Genomic DNA, 22,215 nt, shown 5'->3' with positions numbered 1-22,215 from the left:
AAAGCAAACCAAATTGCTGTTTCGAAAGGTGAAAAAAATAAAGTTTACAAAATTGAGAAATTTTAGAAAACATTTAAAAATCCTAAGAAATATTTATCCCCATTTGCTTTTTTACATTCGAAGGCCCTATCAAAAAGCTTGATCTCCTTCAAAAATAAGCCAAATTGCTATTTAGGATAAGGGTGAAAAAATTTGCAAAATGGACAACCGACATTACAATTGTTCCATACCACCAGATGTCGCACGCTCACATTTGACAATTGACATTGAAGCGGTCACCGGGAGGTCATCATAGTCAGCTGTCATTATTATTTAAGAAAATTTATTTAAAAAGATGCAATCGGCCATTCGAAACGTTGTCTCCTCGTCACTTAAGGTGAGTGTGCACATTTGCGTTCAATTAACCCACAGTTCAAGTGTCATTTGGGCGTAATGTAGTTTACGTAATATATAACCTCAAAATTTGGGGGTTTTAATACCGCTTTTAATTTACAATTATTGTGACACAACTGTTTACGTAATTTGGGTAAAATACGTGTCAGAGGTCACTCGATAATGTGAGTTTTGTCACAGATACGGTGCAATCGGGGGGCCCTGACTGTCTTCCACCACCGTCAATACTCCACAACTCACGATGCGGATTTGGTCGTGATTGGGTCGGGACCTGGGGGCTACGTTGCGTCGATTAAAGCCGCCCAACTTGGCTTAAAAGTGTGTAAAAAATGCGATTTTTTTGCCCCTATAATACCAGTTTTTAGACAGTATGTATAGAGAAAGAACCGACTTTGGGGGGCACCTGCCTCAATGTGGGGTGTATACCATCCAAAGCCTTACTCAACAACTCACACTATTACCACATGGCCCATTCCGGTGACCTGGGGGCACGTGGCATAAGCGTGGACAATGTCCGACTTGATTTGGATAAATTAATGGGGCAAAAGGAAAATGCTGTCAAGGCTTTAACTGGGGGCATAGCGCAACTTTTCAAAAAGAATAAAGTCACACTGATCAACGGACATGGGAAAATTACAGGTGTTAATCAAGTGACTGCTTTAAAACCGGATGGATCGTCGGAAGTTGTTAATACGAAAAACGTGCTAATTGCCACTGGGTCAGAAGTTACTCCATTTCCTGGAATTGAAGTAAGTGTGTCATTTGATTTTGATTTTAAGTTGGTGGTAATGCTCAGGTGACGTTTGAATGTCATAGGTAGTGGTGCCAACTTTGTTTCAATGTCACAGGTCACTTTGATCATTTGATAATTTTGATTAAAAAAGTATTAAAAATAAGTGTGATTATTTACAACTTTTTGAATTTTATCGTTACATAATTATAAATATCTGGTCTTCAGATTTTTGTTTCCCGATATAAATAGACATTGATAAAGTTTAGAACCTATAAGAAATTTAATTTGGAAAAGACGATATTTTTTACTTGGAAGATGTAATTACTTGACTGTTTTTATCTTTTCCTTCTTCTTTACACTTTTCATTTTTTCTTTCTGTATTTTTTACTTTTTTACCATTTCAATTTTCTAGTAATCATTTTTTTTATTATTTGCTGTTTTCTTTTTTTATGTGTTTTTTCTGAAATAACTGCATTTTGCGAAAATAAGGTTTTTTAACATCGTCTACAGTGTGAATGAAATTGTTTCACATTTTGCAAATTTTGCAATGAACGTATTGTCACTTTGGGTAGCTTGCAAAGTTTTTGATCTTTAGAAACCCTGAGAGAATGGATTTTTAAATCAATCTTATTATGTTATTATGAAAAGGTATTAGTTTTAACGTAAAATATGTAATTATTTGACTACTCTCTTTATTTTCTTTTTGTATTTCATTTTCTCTCTCCTTTGCAATTTTTTTTGTCGGTTGTTATCAGTCTTTTCATTCTGTTTTATTTTGGGATATTTTTTTATTTTTATTATTTTATTATTCTAGTTTTTTATTTCTCTAAGTAACTGCATTCCGCTAGTTTGTGTTTTTCGTTTGAAACAATTTCCCATGTTTTTGCATTTTTTTTGTATTTTATTTCTTCCCTGCAATTTTTTCAGTTTTTTTGTTTTCTGTATATTTTTATTTTATTTTTCTAATAAATTTACTTCTTATCAGATTATCGTCTTAAAAATTCTTAGTATGTCTTCTTTTCATTCTATTTAATTTTCGAGATGATTTTTTTTGTTATTGTTATTTTTTATATTTTTTGCAAATTATTTTTTTCCTCTTGCAATTTTTTCTTTTTTTTTTCATCTTATTTTTTTGTTAAATTTACTTGTTATCAAATTTTCGCCTTAAAAATTCTTATTATGTCTTCTTTTTATTCTGTTTAATTTTCTGATCATTGTTTTCTAATTTTATTATCCAATTCGTTTATTTCTCTAAAATAAGTGAATTTCGCAAAAAGGAAATTTGCCTCTTTGTTTGAAAGAATTATCCATGTTTTTGCAGATTCATTTTTTTTGTACATATTTCATTTACTCTCTCCTCCTTTTTTTTGTTTTCTTGTGTATTTTTTTATAAAAATTCTTAGTATGTCTTCTTCATTTTTTTTTATTTTAATTTTTTTATTATTGTTATTTTATTATTCAATTTTTCATTTCTCTAAATTAATTGCATTTCGCTAAAACGAAGTTTTCTTTTTATTTGAAACAATTTTTTATATTTTTTACAAATAATTTTTTTTGTACTTAATTTTCTCTCGCATTTTTTTTTATTTTATTTTTTTTGTTAAATTTACTTGTTTTCAAATTATTGTCTTAAAAATTCATAGTATGACTTCTTTTCATTCTGTTTTATTTTCTGATAATTTTTTTTCTAATTTTATTATCCAATTCGTTTATTTCTCTAAATTAAGTGAATTTCGCAAAAAGGAAATTTGCCTCTTTGTTTGAAAGAATTTCCCATGTTTTTGCAGATTCATTTTCTTGTACATATTTCATTTACTCTCTCCTTTTTTGTTTTTTTTGTGTATGTTTTTATAAAAATTCTTAGTATGTTTTCTTTTCATTCTGTTTTATTTTCCGATATTTTTTTGTTATTAGTATTTTCTTCTATTTTTTTATTTCTCTAAATTAACTGCATTTCGCTAAAACGTGGTTTGTCTTTTTGTTTGAAACAATTTCCCGTGTTTTTCCAAATTTTGCAATGAAAATTTTGTTAATTTAGGTAGCTTGAAAAATATCTGGTCTTTAGTAACTATGAGAAAAATAAATGATTACATCAATTTTATCGTGTTTTTACATTTTTACTTGAATAATCTAATTGCTTGACTGCTTTATCTCTATCTATCTAACTAGCTATGACTTCGTATCTCATTTCTTTCCGCTTTTGCACTTTTTTGTTTGTTTTTTTTTTAATTTAATTTGCCTTTTAAATTTTCTTATACTAGGTAATCAGTCACATTTATTTTCACTTAGAAATTCTAAATGGGTATTTTTTTCCACTGGGTTTCTTTTTGTCTGTCAAACAACTGTTTTTTCGCTAAAACAAAATGGCGTACAGTATAATAGAATTGCCTGAAACTATTGATTTGCTAATTTCTTAAGCTTGAAAAATATCTGTTTTTTCAAAACCAAAAGAAATTAAATTTTTAAAATAATTTTATCATGTTATTAAGAATATTTACTTATTTTCTACTTGAAAAAATTTGATTTTAACTGCTTTTTTCCCTTTTTTAGTATATCATATTCTTTTTTTGTTTTTCGTTTCTTTTTCTGTATTTTTTCTTTTAATTACTTTTTAAATTTTCTTGTACTCACCTTTTTTTCTTAAAATTTCTAAATGTGGATTCTTTTCACTCTGTTTCCTTTTGCCTGTTCTTCTTGTCTTCTTTTCTTTTTGTTTTGTTCTAAAATAACTGGATTTCTTTAAAACAAAGTCTGACTATTTTTAAGTTTTTGTCGGGACAGAGATCTCCGCCACCTGGGTATCCATAGAGGTGGTGGTGTGCTTATAGCAGTTAATAACAAATATAACTGTCGTCAACTCGATATATCTAATATTAGTCGTAGAAGTTCTCCTACTATTGATCTGGTTGCAATAAAAATAAATGTAACAAGTTATCAACATCTCTTCGTGTTTGTAGTCTACATTCCTCCTTCTATTTCCTTTAGTGATTTTGACAATTTTTTTGATCTTCTTAATAATTTTGACGAGATTAATAATGACAATGTTTTATTCTTAGGAGACTTTAACACTCCTTTATTCAGTGGATTTTCAAAAAACAATTTTAGTATTTCTCTCAAACACTTCGCTTCTTTTCATAATTTTAATCAATTTAATAACATACGTAATAATAGGAATAATATATTGGATCTCATCTTTTCCAACATGGACTGTGCCGTTAGCAAGTCCTCTTTCTCGTTTGTTCCTGAAGATCCTTTCCATCCGAGTTTGGAGTTTACCCTCGATATTGTAGCAAAAACTCCTGATAAGTTCTATATGAATAGGGACCACGTCGCATTTAATTTTAAAAAAGCAAATTTTGATTGTCTATACACTACTTTACAGGTAGTTGATTGGTCCGAACTGGAGAAGTTTAGCGATGTGAATGAGGCATGTCGAGTTTTTTATGAAACCCTCTACAATTGTTTTGAGTTATCTGTTCCAAAACTATTTTGTCGTAAAAACTACCGCACATTTCCTACTTGGTTCAACACTGACATTATCAATTGTCTACGTCGTAAATCTAACATTTTAAAGAAATATCGTCGAACTAAAAATATGCATTTCTATGAAGAGTTTAAGAAACTTCGATCTCTTTCAAAATCCCTAATAACTACTGCCTATTCTCAATACATCGGCCACATGGAAAACACTATCTCCAAAGATCCAAAGAAATTCTGGTCTTTTGTTCAAGCTAAAAAGCGTAACTCTAGAATTCCGGGTGTGTTGTATCATAATGGTAATGCAATATCAAATCCTAATGATATAGTAAATAGTTTCGCTAAATTCTTCAAAAGTGTTTTTTCTGACATGACTTTGACTTCAGATAGTCCCTCGATGATGACGAATCTAAATAGTTTTGTTACTGTGAACGAGATTAATGAGCATGAAATAATCCGGGTATTAAAGCGATCTAAAGACACACTTACTGCTGGTTGTGATGGTATCCCCAGCTTTTTATTAAGGGATTGTGCACATATTTTTTCTAAACCACTCGTATACATTTTTAATTTAATATTGCAAACTTCGACGTTTCCTAACATATGGAAAATAGCACACGTTTGTCCTGTCTTCAAAACGGGTGATATAACACAAATTCAAAACTACAGGCCAATTTCAATCTTGTGTAATTTCTCGAAAGTTTTTGAGTCAATTATTTACGACCGCATCTACTCTTCTGTAAAAAGATTTATATCACCTTCGCAGCATGGATTTGTTGAAAAAAGATCAACTGTTACAAATCTAGCCTGTTTTACTCAGTTCATATCTGACGCTTTGGACAGAAAAGGTCAGGTTGATGTCATTTATATGGACTTCAAAAAAGCATTTGATCAAATTGATCATCATCTGTTATTGTTAAAACTTGATCAGTATGGTTTCTCCGGTTCTTTGCTATCCCTAATAAAATCTTATCTTGCTAATCGAGAGCAAAGGGTTAAATATCGTAACTACATTTCGGATAGTTACGTTGCAACTTCGGGTGTGCCGCAAGGTTCCAATCTTGGACCCTTATTATTTTTGCTTTTCATTAATGATATATGTGGTTCTTTATCAACATGCGCTAAACTTCTCTTTGCCGATGATCTTAAAATTTACACAGAAATAAAATCTATAGAGGACTGCCTCACTTTACAGAACAATATTAACGCAGTAGTGAAATGGTGTAATGAAAATCGCCTTTATCTAAACCCATCCAAATGTAACGTTATGTCTTACACTAAAAAGCGCGAATTCCTTGAATTTGTATATGATATTTCGTCCGCAACACTGCATCGTACCTTTATTATTAAAGATTTGGGAGTTATTTTCGATACTGAACTCGCATTCAGTGAGCATATTAGGGATGTTACGGCTAGAGCGATTAAGTCATATGGATTCATCTATAGAAATTGTCGAGATTTTAAGAACTTATCAGTTATGAAGACCCTATTCTTCTCGTTAGTTAGAAGCAAACTGGAATACGGCGCACTTATTTGGCACCCGATTTATAAAATCCATATAGATCAACTCGAAAACATACAGCGACGATTCCTAAAATTCCTAGTTTTTATAATAGATGGAAATTATCCTATAAGGGGCTATGACCAGAACTTGCTTTTGAATAGATTCGGTCTCCAATCTTTACAGTTTCGCCGTATTTGTATTATAATTAAATTTCTGTATAATTTAATTAATAATAACATCGACTGTTCTTGGCTATTAAATATGTTAAATTTTGCTGTTCCACGTTTAAACTCCAGACAAGCCATGACATTTTATCCTATAGCGAGAAGGACCAATGTAGCTGATAAGTCTCCTATCGTATTAATGACTACCCTATTTAATAATGTATGTAAAGACGGTGATATCAACTATGATTCGTGGCGGAAGATTGTTTCGTCTATATCATTAGTATAGTATTAGTGTAGTTCTAAGTTTTTGTATATATTTACTGTAAATGGGATTCCTGTAGTAAATAAAGGCTTATTATTATTATTATTATTATTATTATTATTAAGTATCATAACTATTGTGAATATAGTTCCCTAAAATAAACTATTTTATTTTATAAAGAAAAGATTTTATTTTTTACTCGTAATTTAAAGGCTTGTCCGATGTTTTTTTTTGTGTATCATTTTCGTTCTTGTTTGTAGTTTTTTCTTTCTTCTGTATTATTTTATTTTATTTTCTTTGTAATTTTTTTTGTTATCATCTAATTAATTCTAAATATGAACTCTTAATTTATTTATTTTCTGTTTATTTATTCCTCTCATTTTATTTCTTCTAAATTAACTGCATTCTGATGTCTGTCTTTTATTGAAAGTAGTATAGTGTGAATGAATTGACTCATATTTTTGCTATAAATAATTTCACCTTAGATAATATGTTTCTATTAATCAAGTTTATTACTGTTAATCATTTTTTATATTTGAAAACGATAATAGCCTGACTGCTTTTGTATTTTTTAATTTTATTTTGCTTCTTTAGCTAATATTCTTTTTCTTACAAATTTTTAATATGTATTCTTTTTTTCGTCTGTTTCTTTTTTTTTTAATTCTTTTTTGTTTCTGACCTGTCCTCTTAAACGAAATCTATCTGTTTTTCAAAATTGTTTACAAGGTTCTAAAATTATTGCTATAAATGTTTATAGCTTTAGACATTGAATTTTTTTTATTTTTATATTTATGTTATAAATAAACTAATAAGTTGTCAATTAATTTTAATCAGACACAAACGGAATAAAGAGTAATAAAAAAGAGTATTTAGAACTTTCCTAAAATTATGAAGAGGAAAAATAGATAAATAGAAAGAAATAACAGAACATAAAAGAAAAAAATTGTATTTGTTATACAAATATTAAAATGGGGCTTTCACATAACAAAAGATAATTTAATTCAACAATTTATTAAACAAAATTGATTAGTTATTTATTCAAAACTTACTACAACACAAATGAACGCAGTTTTTGTTGTCACAGGAAGAGTTTTTATATTATTGAAATTCAGATTTAATTACATAAAGTATGCGCTCACTCGTTTTGGCAAACATTATGCTCGTTAAACATCTTGCATAATTTACGAAAAAAGGCACTTTTTAACATGCAATTTCAATTCAAATTGAATAATTGAATTGATTTTTATTCAATAGATCGACGAGGAACAAATCGTTTCATCAACTGGCGCTCTTTCATTGAAAGAAGTCCCTAAACGACTAATTGTAATCGGCGCCGGTGTAATCGGCCTTGAATTAGGCTCAGTTTGGTCTCGATTGGGTTCCGAAGTGACCGCTGTAGAATTCTTAAGCAGTATCGGAGGTGTAGGCATCGATGGCGAAGTGGCTAAAACACTACAAAAAGTATTAACCAAACAAGGATTAAAATTCAAATTGGGCACAAAAGTAACAGCCGCCCAAAAATCGGGAGGAGTTGTTAAAGTCAGCATTGAAGATGCGAAAAATCCCGACAAGAAAGAAGAGGTTTGAGAAATTGTAAAGAGAAAGAAAAACTTGAGTTAATATGCAAATTGAATTTTAGTTGGAATGTGAAGTATTGTTAGTTTGTGTTGGACGCAGACCTTACACTCATAATCTTGGTCTTGAAGAGATGGGGATTGAAAGGGACCAGAAAGGAAGGATTCCAGTCAATTCACATTTCCAGACTGTTATTCCTAATATTCATGCGATAGGGGATTGTATTCATGGACCTATGTTGGCACACAAAGCCGAAGATGAAGGTATGTAATTATACAGGGGGTCGCTAAAAAGTACGGATACAGTATTATAAAAATACAGATACAGGGTGACCCAGGGGTGCATAATCGGTCTATAACTTTTTTATTATTTAAAATATTGCGATTCTGTTTTCATTATACGATAGAGCGACTTAAAGTCCACAAACTGAAAATGTTTTTATTATACACAGGGTGGTGAAACAAAGTTACATTTTTTTAATTTTTTTATTGTTATTTAGTTTTTTTATTTCTCTCAATTAATTATATTTCGCTAAAACGAGGTTTTTTTTTATTTGAAACATTTTTTTATATTTTTTACAAATTATTTTTTTTGTACTTCATTTTCTCTCGCAATTTTTTTTCATTTTATTTTTTTTGTTAAATTTACTTGTTTTCAAATTATCGTCTTAAAAATTCTTTGTATGGCTACTTTTCATTCTGTTTTATTTTCTGATAATTTTTTTCTAATTTTATTATCCAATTCGTTTATTTCTCTAAATTAAGTGAATTTTGCAAAAAGGAAATTTGCCTCTTTGTTTGAAAGAATTTCCCATGTTTTTGGGAAATTGATTCATTTTTTTTGTACATATTTCATTTATTCTCTCCTCCTTTTTTTTGTTTTTTTGTGTATTTTTTTATAAAAATTCTTAGTATGTCTTCTTTTTATTCTGCTTTATTTTCAATTTTTTTTATTATTGTTATTTTATTATTCAATTTTTTTATTTCTCTAAATTAATTGCACTTCGCTAAAACTAAGTATTATAAAAATATTATTATTACATTATAAAAAAAGTATTATAAAAATAAAGATACAGGGTGACCCAGGGGTGCATAATCGGTCTATAACTTTTTTATTATTAAAAATATTGCGATTCTGTTTTTGTTATCCGGTAGAGCGACTTAAAGTCCACAAACTAAAAATGATTTTATTATACACAGGGTGTTGTATACAGGGTAGTGAAATAAAGTTACATTTTTTTAATTTTTTTTTTGTTATTGTTATTTTGTTATTCAGTTTTTTTATTTCTCTCAATTAATTGCATTTCGCTAAAACGAGGTTTTTCTTTTTAATTGAAACAATTTTTTATATTTTTTACAAATTATTTTTTTGTACTTCATTTTCTCTCGCAATTTTGTTTTCATTTTATTTTTTTGTTAAATTTACTTGTTTTCAAATTATCGTCTTAAAAATTCTTTGTATGGCTCCTTTTCATTCTGCTTTATTTTCTATTAATTTTTTTCTAATTTTATTATCCAATTCGTTTATTTCTCAAAATTAAGTGAATTTTGCAAAAAGGAAATTTGCCTTAGCCCTAATTTACTGATGTTTTGGTTTATTTTTAACGAAACATTGTGATAACGTTCGAAAAAAAGCAGAAATATTTCAATTCTCTAATTAATTTCGTAATTTTTTGGTGAATTTAACATATAAAATAATCGAAAAAAGACAAAGATCGTGTAATTTTTGGCTTTTTAGTCTATTTCCGCGAAATTTCAGAGAAAAACACAATTATTTAGTTTATAAACGCGTTTAAAAGCTTGAAAAATAAGTTTAGGGTTTTCTGCCTTTTGGGCGAAAATAGCTCAAAAATTAGTTGGTTTTAAGGGAATCAAACGAAAATAACATTATTTTTTTCCAATTTTTTCAGAAAAAAAGTTAAATTTTGTCACAAAATGTGGTTTAACATTGGAGAAACTGCTTAAATTGTTAAACTTTTACCATATTTTTAAAAATTCGATCCAATTTAATGATTTTTTGGGTCTAGCTTAGCGAAATCTTATCAAAATAAGTAATCTTCAGATCTTACGATTTATTTCTAAAGTAATTTTGCAACATAATTCAGATTTTGCCTGAAAAAAAATTCGTTTTTTGAGTAAAAAAGGCGCTCAGATGCTCGAAAAAGGTAAGGATTGCTTCATCTTTGAAGTAATTCGGTGATTTTTGACATGAAATATTGTTCTACAACTGTCCCAGTGTTATTATCAAAGCCAAAAAAAGCACTAAATCTGAACCGTTTTGCTATACTTTTAATAAAAAATTTTATAAAATATTTGCGTTTCCTGCAGTAAAACTTACAAAAACGCACGAAATAGGCAAAGATGATTAAATTTTCAAGTTCATTTCATGATGTAAAATTTCACTGAAAACTACAATTTAATTTAAAAATGTGTTTAAACATTTTTTTTAAATTTCGCCATTATTCGACTTTTTTTCGTGTTTTTTCGTCTCATTTTCACAATCTATCACCAAAATAATTGAGTTTTTAAATAAAAAAAGGCGCTTACATGCTCGAAAAAGGCAAGAATTGCTTCATTTTCGAAGTAACAACTGTCCCACTGTTATTACCAAAGCCAGAAAAAAACACAAAATCTGAGTTTTTTTACTATACTTTTAATAAGAAATTTTATGAAACATTTGCGTTTCCTGTTGTGAAACTTACAAAAAGGCACGTAAAAGGGAAATATGAAATTTTCAAGTTCATTTCGTGATTTACTTCAGCGAAATTTCACATAAAACTACAATTCAGCTTAAAAATGTGTTTTTCTTTTTCAAATTTTTTTGTTTTTTTCGGCTTATTTTTGGCGAAACGAATTCAAAAAATTATAGATTGAGAGAAAACTTAATTTTTACCTCAAATAAACAATGTGCCTAAACACTGCAAAAAAGGCAAATTTTGGTTCAAATAATTTTTGTTATTATTTTTTCACCTATTTTAAACTAATTTTGCGACATAATTATATTTTTGACTGAAATACGAATAGCAAGTTCGAAAACTGCAAATTGTCATTTTCAACTATTTTAGTGTTTTTTGGCTCATTTTGACAAACTTTCACCGAAAAAAAAAGTTTTTTGAGTAAAAAATGCTCGAAAAAGACAAGAATTGCTTAATTTTTGAAGTAATTCGGTGATTTTTAACATAAAATATTGTTTTGTTCTACAACTATCCCAGTGTTATTAGTAAATCCAGAAAAAAATACTATATCTGAGCCATTTTGCTATACTTTTAATAAGAAATTTTATAAAATAATTGCGCTTCCTGCAGTAAAACTTACATAAATGCTCGAAATAGGCAAATATGATGAAATTTTCAAGTTTATTTCGTGATTTACTTTACTAAAATTTCACAAAAAATTGCAATTGAAAAATGTGTTTTTCTTTTTCTAACTTATAGGGTTTTTTGGCTTATTTTTGGCGAAACGAATTCAAAAAATAATAGATTGAGAGAAAACTTAATTTTTAACTCAAAAATGTGCCTAAACACCGAAAGGGGTAAATTCTGGTCAAATTATTTTTCACTATTGATTTTTTGACGTATTTGTTTCAAGCTCATTTCGTAATTTACTTTAGCGAAATTTTACAGATAACTGCAATTTAGTTTATCTTTTATCATTTATCTTTTTTAAAATTTTTTACTTTTTCGACTTATTTCTGGCAAAACGAATTCAAAAAATACTAGATTGAACAAAAACTTAATTTTACCTCAAAAATGTGCCTAAACCCTGGACTTTTTATTTTAATTTTTTCAAATATTTTTTTAAACTAATTTTGCGACATAATTACATTTTTAACTGGAATATTAATAAACAGCAATTCGAAAACTGAAAATTGTCGTTTTTGACTTTTTTAATGTTTTTTCGGCTCATTTTGACAATCTCTCACCAAAAAAATTAAGTTTTTAATTGAAAAAAAGGCTTTCACTTATTTTTTAACATTTTTAACTGAATTACGAACAGTAAGTTCGAATAATGCAAATTGTCATTTTCGACTTTTTTTAAATAATTGAGTTTTTAGATAAAAAAGTGCTTAGATGCTCGAAAAAAAGCAAAAATTGCTCCATTTTCGTGGTAATTGGACGATTTTTTCGCCTAAAACATCCAACATTGCCACTACTTGAAACCAAAAATCACTAAATTTTTTAGGCATCATTTGCGTGGAGGGAATCACCGGTGGTCCCGTCCACATCGACTACAACTGTGTCCCATCTGTAATCTACACTCATCCTGAAGTAGGCTGGGTTGGACGTAGTGAAGAAGACTTAAAAAGCGAAGGAATCGACTACAAAATCGGCAAATTCCCATTCATGGCCAACTCCCGAGCAAAAACCAACAACGAAACCGACGGTTTCGTCAAAGTTCTCGCAGATAAAGCAACCGATCGCATTTTAGGCACTCATATAATCGGGCCCTCTGCCGGCGAATTGATCAACGAAGCGGTGTTAGCACAAGAGTACGGAGCGTCGAGTGAAGATGTCGCTAGAGTGTGTCATGCACATCCCACGTGTGCGGAGGCCTTAAGAGAGGCCAATTTGGCGTCGTACTTCGGAAAACCGATCAACTTTTAAAAGCTGCCCATTTTTTTCCGTTTTGTGTAAATATTTTCTCACTGCGATTAAGGTTAATATCGAACGAAAAAAGAAGTAATAATTTTATTTATAATAAAAAGTTGGTCATCATTTCAGTTAAATTGTGTTGTTGTTGTTTAAATTGACCAAAGTGTCAGTTTTAGAGTAAGTTTTATTAAATAAAGTACATACATTAATTTATCATTTTATTAATCGAAATGAAATTCCCAAGTGAGCAATTTGTTTGCAGCACTTCATCCGATTGTGCTGTAAAGACATTGTTCTTTTTTCCAAGAAAGTAACAAGATTCGAAATATTTAGTGTCATAAAAGGTAAGTTAAATAATTGTTTTTTAAACACTCTGTTTAACAAAAATAACGTGTTTATACACTGAATTTTTTTTGCTGCACTCCATCAGGTTGTGCTGTAAAAAAATTGTTTTCCAAATAAGTTAAGTAAAATATCGTTTTGTTACAAATACAAGTAACTAAAGAAAACAAAAATAAATAATTTTTTATACTTAGGGTTTTTTTTAAGTTTTATTAAATCAAGTATATACATTAATTAATTGTTTTTTATTCACCCTGTATAACAAATTTCCAAAAAAAGTCAACTAAAATAGTTGAATAGTTACTTAATTTGCTCGTTGAATATTAAAAAATATAATATCTTCCAAATTATAAAAAATACAGTATATAGTTTAAACTAGGAAAATGAAAAACAGCCCAAAAAATATACTATAACAGAAAAATTTTAAAAGCATCAGACTATACATTAAAAACAATTTAAATACTTATTTAATTTTTGAAATTGGGCCATAAATAAAAATTCTGCAGTGGCTGCCGTTAATTAAAAATCACCCTGTATAAAATCCAGTTTTTTCAGTCGTTCTAGTGCACCTTTTTGCTCGAAATTTTCACAGTTGGTATATGATTAAAAATATTGACTAATCTCAAAATTACGATTTTTTTGATTTTTTTATTTCATGACATTAGAAACTTTTTACTCGATTTTTATGATTTTTTTTAATATTGTTCTAATGTATTTACTCTTGTAAAATTTGGGCAACTGATGGACCACTACTTAGTTTAAAAAAAACCAAAAGGGCATCAACGAAAATCTTTTAGTTTCAAATTCAAAAAATTGATTTTGACGTTATTTTTATTTTTCATCTCTTTGCGAATTTTTTATTAGAATTGTTGTAAATACAACTCGGAAGGCGAAGTCTAGCAATTGCTATATAACTTAACCCCCTTAACAAAAATAGCTATATATAAAAAACAAAAAAGTAAAAAGGTAAATAATGATTAAATGAACTGAAGAAAAAAAACAAAATAAAACAAGAAGCAAAAGGAATTAAAAAAAACTTGAGATGACAAAAATATGTTTTTATTTTATTGCGAAAATTGTTCACCAAAAGTTTTTCTTTAAACAAACGACAGAAATTGTATTACTTCAAATATTGCTGTTTTAAACTTGGGTAATAAGTAATGAGTGTTATTTCCCTAACATGTTACTTAATTTGTTTGCAGCACTCCCCCAGTTGTGCTGCAAAAATTGCTCGTTATGAAAAAAATAGGAAAATAGGTAAACAGTTTATATCACACTATTCGAAGAATAAATGTTCCAAAGGACGATTAAAAATATTGAGTAAGCTCAAAATTACGATTTTTTTTATTTGACTTTAGAAACTTTTTACTCACATTTACATAAATTTTATGATTTTTGTAATATCGTTCTAATGCATTTACTCTTGTAGAATTTGGGCAACTGATAGACTGCGACTTAGTTTAAGCCAAAAGGTCATCAACGAAAATCTTTTAGTTTCAAATTCAAAAATAGATTTTGACTTTATTTTTATTTTTCATCTGTTTGCGATTTTTTTTATTAGAATTGTGGTAAGTACAAGTTACCCCCTTGATAAAATAACTATATATAAAAAACAGAAAAGCAAAAAAGTAAATAATGATTAAATAAAAATAAGAAATACAACTGAAAAAAAGAACAAAATAAAACAAGAAAAAAATAACAAGTACAAAAAGAATGTTGAAAAAAAACTTGAGATTTTATTGCGAAAATTGTTCACCGAACGTTTTTCTGTAAACAAACGACAGAAAATGTATTACTTCAAATATTGCTGTTTTAAACTTGGGTAATGACACATCAGTAATATTCCGCATAGAAACTTGAATGAAATAGTTCACGGAGTGAAACAGTAACGAACATTTTAGAGATAAACACAAAAAATATATTTTTTTTGGTGAACCGGCAGCCAATCAAAGTCGTTTATTTTTTGTGATACATTATCAATTTTATTTTTTAATTTGAATTGATTTTGAAAAATGGTATGTTGTATTATTAGTCTAACGATTAGCACAAGGTAGACAAAAAAACTGACAGATAGAGCATTAGATTTTCAATAGTTAGAGTCAAACATAATTCAAAAATTTGATCTTAAACTATTTAAAAGTTATAGTCCTCCATAAAAAAGTTGGATACGGTCCTGAAATTAAATTTCTAAATCGTCGAAATTAACTTCAATCCCACTGTTATTTAGACAATGGTAATTGTAATTTAATAGTAATTGAAAAAAAAGTGTAAAAAGGTCCAGGTCTAGCTATTTTGATCAGGCTGTCACAAAGCTTGTGCTGTAAAGACATTGTTCTTTTTTCCAAGATTCGAAATATTTAGTGTCATATGTTGAAAGAATTTAGTGACAAAAGGTAAGTTAAATAATTGTTTTTTTAAACACTCGGTGTAACAAAAATAACGTAATTATACAATGAATTTTTTTTGCTTCACTCCATTCGGTTGTGCTGTAAGAAAATTGGTAATGTGGAAAATTGGTTTCCAAATAAGTTAAGTAAAATATCGTTTTGTTACAAGTAACAAAAAAAAACAAAATTAAATAATTTTTTATACTTACGGTATTTTTGTTGACGAATTGAAATGACCGCTTGTCAGAGTAAGTTTTATTAAATCAAGTATATATATTAATTAATTGCTTTTTAATCACCCTGTATAACAAATTTCCAAAAAAAGGCAACTAAAATAGTTAAATAGTTACTTAAGTAACTATTTAGGTAACTATTTAAGTAACCATTAAGTTACTTAAAAAATTGCTCGTTATATATTAGAAAATATAATATCTTCCAAATTATAAAAAATACAGTATATAATTTAAACTAGGAAAGTGAAAAACAGCCAAAAAATAAACTATGACAGAAAAATTTTAAAAGCATCAGACTATACATTAAAAAGCATTTAAATACTTATTTAATTTTTGAAATTGGGCCATAAATAAAAATTCTGCAGTGGCTGTCGGTAAATAAAAATCACCCTGTATATAATCCAGTTTTTTCAGTCGTTCTAGTGCACCTTTTTGCTCGAAATTTTCACAGTTGGTATATGATTAAAAATATTGACTAATCTCAAAATTACGATTTTTTGATTTTTTTATTTCATGACATTAGAAACTTTTTACTCGATTTTTATGATTTTTTTTTTATTGTTCTAATGTATTTACTCTTGTAAAATTTGGGCAACTGATAGACCACTACTTAGTTTAAAAAGAACCAAAAGGGCATCAACGAAAATCTTTTAGTTTCAAATTCAAAAAATTGATTTTGACGTTATTTTTATTTTTCATCTCTTTGCGAATTTTTTATTAGAATTGTTGTAAATACAACTCGGAAGGCGAAGTCTAGCAATTGCTATATAACTTAACCCCCTTAACAAAAATAACTATATATAAAAAACAAAAAAGTAAAAAGGTAAATAATGATTAAATGAACTGAAGAAAAAAAACAAAATAAAACAAGAAGCAAAAGCAATTAAAAAAAACTTGAGATGACAAAAATATGTTTTTATTTTATTGCGAAAAATGTTCACCAAAAGTTTTTCTTTAAACAAACGACAGAAATTGTATTACTTCAAATATTGCTGTTTTAAACTTGGGTAATAAGTAATAAGTGTTATTTCCCTAACATGTTAATTTGTTTGCAGCACTCCCCCAGTTGTGCTGCAAAAATTGCTCGTTATGAAAAAAAAATTGGAACATTAAAAACAGACCAAAAAATATACTATGACAGAAATTTTTTAAAAGCATCAGATTATACATTAAAAGCCATTTAAATACTTATTTAATTTTTGAAATTGGGCCATAAATAAAAATTCTACAGTGGTTGCTGTTAATTAAAAATCACCCTGTATAAAATTCAGTTATTTTTCAGTCGTTCTAGTAGACCTTTTTTCTCGAAATTTTCACAGTTTATATCACACTATTCGAAGGATAAATGTTCCAAAGGACGATTAAAAATATTGACTAAGCTCAAAATTACGATTTTTTTTATTTGACTTTAGAAACTTTTTACTCACTTTTACATAAATTTTATGATTTTTGTAATATCGTTCTAATGCATTTACTCTTGTAAAATTTGGGCAACTGATAGACTGCGACTTAGTTTAAGCCAAAAGGTCATCAACGAAAATCTTTTAGTTTCAAATTCAAAAATAGATTTTGACTTTATTTTTATTTTTCATCTGTTTGCGATTTTTTTTATTAGAATTGTGGTAAGTACAACTTACCCCCTTAATAAAAATAACTATATATAAAAAACAGAAAAGCAAAAAAGTAAATAATGATTAAATAAAAATAAGAAATACAACTGAAGAAAAAGAACAAAATAAAACAAGAAAAAAATAACAAGTACAAAAAGAATGTTGAAAAAAAACTTGAGATTTTATTGCGAAAATTGTTCACCGAACGTTTTTCTGTAAACAAACGACAGAAATTGTATTACTTCAAATATTGCTGTTTTAAACTTGGGTAATGACATTTATTAGTCTAACGGTTAGCACAAGGCAAACAAAAAAACTGACAGATAGAGCATTAGATTTTCAATAGTTAGAGTCAAACATAATTCAAAAGTTTGATCTTAAACTATTTAAAAGTTATAGTCCTCCATAAAAAAGTTGGATACGGTCCTGAAATTAAATTTCTAAATCGTCGAAATTAACTTCAATCCCACCGTTATTTAGACAATGGTAATTGTAATTTAATAGTAATTGAAAAAAAAGTGTAAAAAGGTCCAGGTCTAGCTATTTTGATCAGGCTGTCACAAAGCTTGTGCTGTAAAGACATTGTACTTTTTTCCAAGATTCGAAATATTTAGTGTCATATGTTGAAAGAATTTAGTGACAAAAGGTAAGTTAAATAATTGTTTTTTTAAACACTCGTTATAACAAAAATAACGTATTTATACAATGAATTTTTTTTGCTTCACTCCATTCGGTTGTGCTGTAAGAAAATTGGTAATGTGGAAAATTGGTTTCCAAATAAGTTAAGTAAAATATCGTTTTGTTACAAGTAACAAAAAAAAACAAAATTAAATAATTTTTACACTTACGGTATTTTTGTTGACGAATTGAAATGGCCGCTTGTCAGAGTAAGTTTTATTAAATCAAGTATATACATTAATTAATTGCTTTTTAATCACCCTGTATAACAAATTTCCAAAAAAAGGCAACTAAAATAGTTAAATAGTTACTTAAGTAACTATTTAGGTAACTATTTAAGTAACTATTAAGTTACTTAAAAAATTGCTCGTTATATATTAGAAAATATAATATCTTCCAAATTATAAAAAATACAGTATATAATTTAAACTAGGAAAGTGAAAAACAGCCAAAAAATAAACTATGACAGAAAAATTTTAAAAGCATCAGACTATACATTAAAAACCATTTAAATACTTATTTAATTTTTAAAATTGGGCCATAAATAAAAATTCTGCAGTGGCTGCCGTTAATTAAAAATCACCCTGTATAAAATCCAGTTTTTTCAGTCGTTCTAGTGCACCTTTTTGCTCGAAATATTTACAGTTGGTATATGACTAAAAATATTGACTAATCTCAAAATTACGATTTTTTTGATTTTTTTATTTCATGACATTAGAAACTTTTTACTCGATTTTTATGATTTTTTTTAATATTATTCTAATGTATTTACTCTTGTAAAATTTGGGCAACTGATAGACCACGACTTGGTGTAAAAAGAACCAAAAGGGCATCAACGAAAATCTTTTAGTTTCAAATTCAAAAAATTGATTTTGACTTTATTTTTATTTTTCATTTCTTTGCGAATTTTTTATTAGAATTGTTGTAAATACAACTCGGAAGGCGAAGTCTAGCAATTGCTATAAAAACTTAACCCTCTTAACAAAAATAGCTATATATAAAAAATAAAAAAGTAAAAAGGTAAATAATGATTAAATGAACTGAAGAAAAAAAAACAAAATAAAACAAGAAACAAAAGGAATTAAAAAAAACTTGAGATGACAAAAATATGTTTTTATTTTATTGCGAAAATTGTTTACCAAAAATTTTTCTTTAAACAAACGACATAAATTGAATTACTTTAAATATTGCTGTTTTAAACTTGGGTAATGAGTAGTGAGTGTTATTTCCCTAACATGTTACTTAATTTGTTTGCAGCACTCCCCCAGTTGTGCTGCAAAAATTGCTCGTTATGAAAAAAAAAATAGGAACATTAAAAACAGACCAAAAAATATACTATGACAAAATTTTTTTAAAAGCATCAGATTATACATTAAAAGCCATTTAAATACTTATTTAATTTTTGAAATTGGGCCATAAATAAAAATTCTACAGTGGCTGCTGTTAATTAAAAATCACCCTGTATAAAATTCAGTTTTTTTCAGTCGTTCTAGTAGACCTTTTTCTCGAAATTTTCACAGTTTATATCACACTATTCGAAGGATAAATGATCCAAAGGACAATTAAAAATATTGACTAAGCTCAAAATTACGATTTTTTTTATTTGACTTTAGAAACTTTTTACTCACTTTTACATAAATTTTATGATTTTTGTAATATCGTTCTAATGCATTTACTCTTGTAAAATTTGGGCAACTGATAGACTGCGACTTAGTTTAAGCCAAAAGGTCATCAACGAAAATCTTTTAGTTTCAAATTCAAAAATAGATTTTGACTTTATTTTTATTTTTCATCTGTTTGCGATTTTTTTTATTAGAATTGTGGTAAGTACAACTTACCCCCTTAATAAAAATAACTATATATAAAAAACAGAGAAGCAAAAAAGTAAATAATGATTAAATAAAAATAAGAAATACAACTGAAAAAAGAACAAAATAAAACAAGAAAAAAATAACAAATACAAAAAGAATGTTGAAAAAAAACTTGAGATTTTATTGCGAAAATTATTCACCGAACGTTTTTCTGTAAACAAACGACAGAAATTGTATTACTTCAAATATTGCTGTTTTAAACTTGGGTAATGACACATCAGTAATATTCCGCACAGAAACTTGAATGAAATAGTTCACGGAGTGAAACAGTAACGAACATTTTAGAGATAAACACAAAAAATATATTTTTTTTGGTGAACCGACAGCCAATCAAAGTCGTTTATTTTTTGTGATACATTATCAATTTTATTTTTTAATTTGAATTGATTTTGAAAAATGGTATGTTGTATTATTAGTCTAACGATTAGCACAAGGTAGACAAAAAAACTGACAGATAGAGCATTAGATTTTCAATAGTTAGAGTCAAACATAATTCAAAAATTTGATCTTAAACTATTTAAAAGTTATAGTCCTCCATAAAAAAGTTGGATACGGTCCTGAAATTAAATTTCTAAATCGTCGAAATTAACTTCAATCCCACCGTTATTTAGACAATGGTAATTGTAATTTAATAGTAATTGAAAAAAAAGTGTAAAAAGGTCCAGGTCTAGCTATTTTGATCAGGCTGTCACAAGGCTCCCACTCCCGGGCGCGATCCCACTACTGAACGACACGGGGACTTTTGGCTGCTGGGTTTCCCCCCTGGCCCGGTTCGCCCCTCCTTAGCCGACCTGGACACCTCAGACTCCTCCAAGGTGTCCATATCGATGCCGATCTTAGTGCGGACGCCCAGTCAACGTGGAATACCAAGCAACAGGACTCCCAACCTCAAACCATCCACTGAACCCGACCTCCAAGAAGCTGGATTACAGGAGTGCGCCACGCTCCCAGTCGATAAACGACTGGCAAATTGGTTTTATAACCTACCGAAAAGTGCATTGACCTTTGGGTTCGAAATGAAATGTAGAACACATTTAAATCAATTAGTAGCATTTGGAGACTTTATTATTACCTTATTTGTACTATTATTTGAATATTTATTAAAAAAATCTATAATGGAATAATTCGGAAGTAAAATTACCGTTGGGGGCGCCACTGAACAGGGCCTAAAACAGTAACCATAAATGGCGGGAAAATTTTTATTCGGAATTTAGGGCTTTACAATTATTGCATTGTCTACACGGAATGACTATTCTATCTTTAGTGCAAGAAACGAATGTTGATAAATTAGAGATGACGAGAAAAAGATGAATAACTTACTTTATTGTAAAATTATTAAAAAAAAGACATTGAAAAGCTTAATTTTTGGAACAATTTAAGCTTAAATGTATCATCAGTTGCTGTTTTGTAGATTGACCGGAATTTTTCATGATTTTTTTTAGTGGAAAAATTTTACCCTCACACACTTCAATAATTTTTTTTGAGTCCAACATGTGTTTGCTATCCGCTATAATCCAATACTTTAGTCTTTGATTACGCAATGGTTTTAATAACACTTTGTAATCAAAAACTAAATCTTTTTCACTTTTTATCCACTTTCAAATTTTAACAAAAAACACTTTATAATCACAAAAAATATCACTAAATACTTTTAAACTAACTCTAATGTGAGCGATAATATATATACACACAGAATTGCTATATAATTCATTAAATGAGGAATTACGAAAATTTCGTTACTGTTTTCGTTCAGTACGATATGTCGACACTAGAGGGCGTTTATTTTTATTCTATATTTTATTCAGGAATAGGTTTCGATCGCAACGTAAGAACCTTGCCTGATGCCACTGTAAAAAGAGATGGGAATTGCGTTTTTATTTTAGCTAGAGTGAGATCGAACCGACAACTTCAACCACGGCCGACTAGAACTATCAAAATTTCAAAAGTAGTGCTTGTAGTGATTTTTTGGTTTAATTTAGCAAAACGTAGCTTTTAGTAGTAGAAAATGAATATTCTTTCGAATAATGTGTTCTTTCGGTTTGGTATTTTTAACACTCGTTAAAAGTGCAAGAAGCTGAAAAAATTGGATAGTCGACTATTTAATTATTGTGGATTTTTTAATCTATTTTGGGTAAACAGTCTACATTACAAATTTTTTAGAATAGAGCTTTAAAATTTTGTTTACGGTCCAAGTCGACCATTTTAAGTTCAACTGACTTATTTTCAAAATAGCTGAGCGTTCGGAACAACAAAAAATTGGCGCCAAGTTTGAAATTTTAAATAGTAACCACATATTTTTATTGCATACTTAAATTCACCTTTACAAGCTGAGTAAATTTACCCAAGTTGTTAATACTTATCTGTTATAGTTTTTAATATATGTCAATTTTTT

At 28.3% G+C, this 22,215-nt stretch overlaps 1 protein-coding gene across 1 annotated transcript; it reads left to right on the top strand.

The window, feature by feature from the left end:
- The first annotated feature begins 315 nt into the window (after positions 1-315).
- Positions 316-12,734, top strand: LOC657528 (dihydrolipoyl dehydrogenase, mitochondrial). The gene is given in 6 exon segments (NM_001293595.1): positions 316-376; positions 574-711; positions 759-1,142; positions 7,791-8,117; positions 8,176-8,374; positions 12,293-12,734. Coding segments are annotated over 6 exon segments (1,512 nt in total). The 5' UTR covers positions 316-334; the 3' UTR covers positions 12,715-12,734.
- Positions 12,735-22,215: the final 9,481 nt, after the last annotated feature.

The sequence above is a fragment of the Tribolium castaneum genome, chromosome 2, assembly GCF_031307605.1.
Source record: "Tribolium castaneum strain GA2 chromosome 2, icTriCast1.1, whole genome shotgun sequence".
Classification (NCBI taxonomy): Eukaryota; Metazoa; Arthropoda; class Insecta; order Coleoptera; family Tenebrionidae; genus Tribolium; species Tribolium castaneum.
This window is presented reverse-complemented; position numbering and strand designations above follow the sequence as displayed.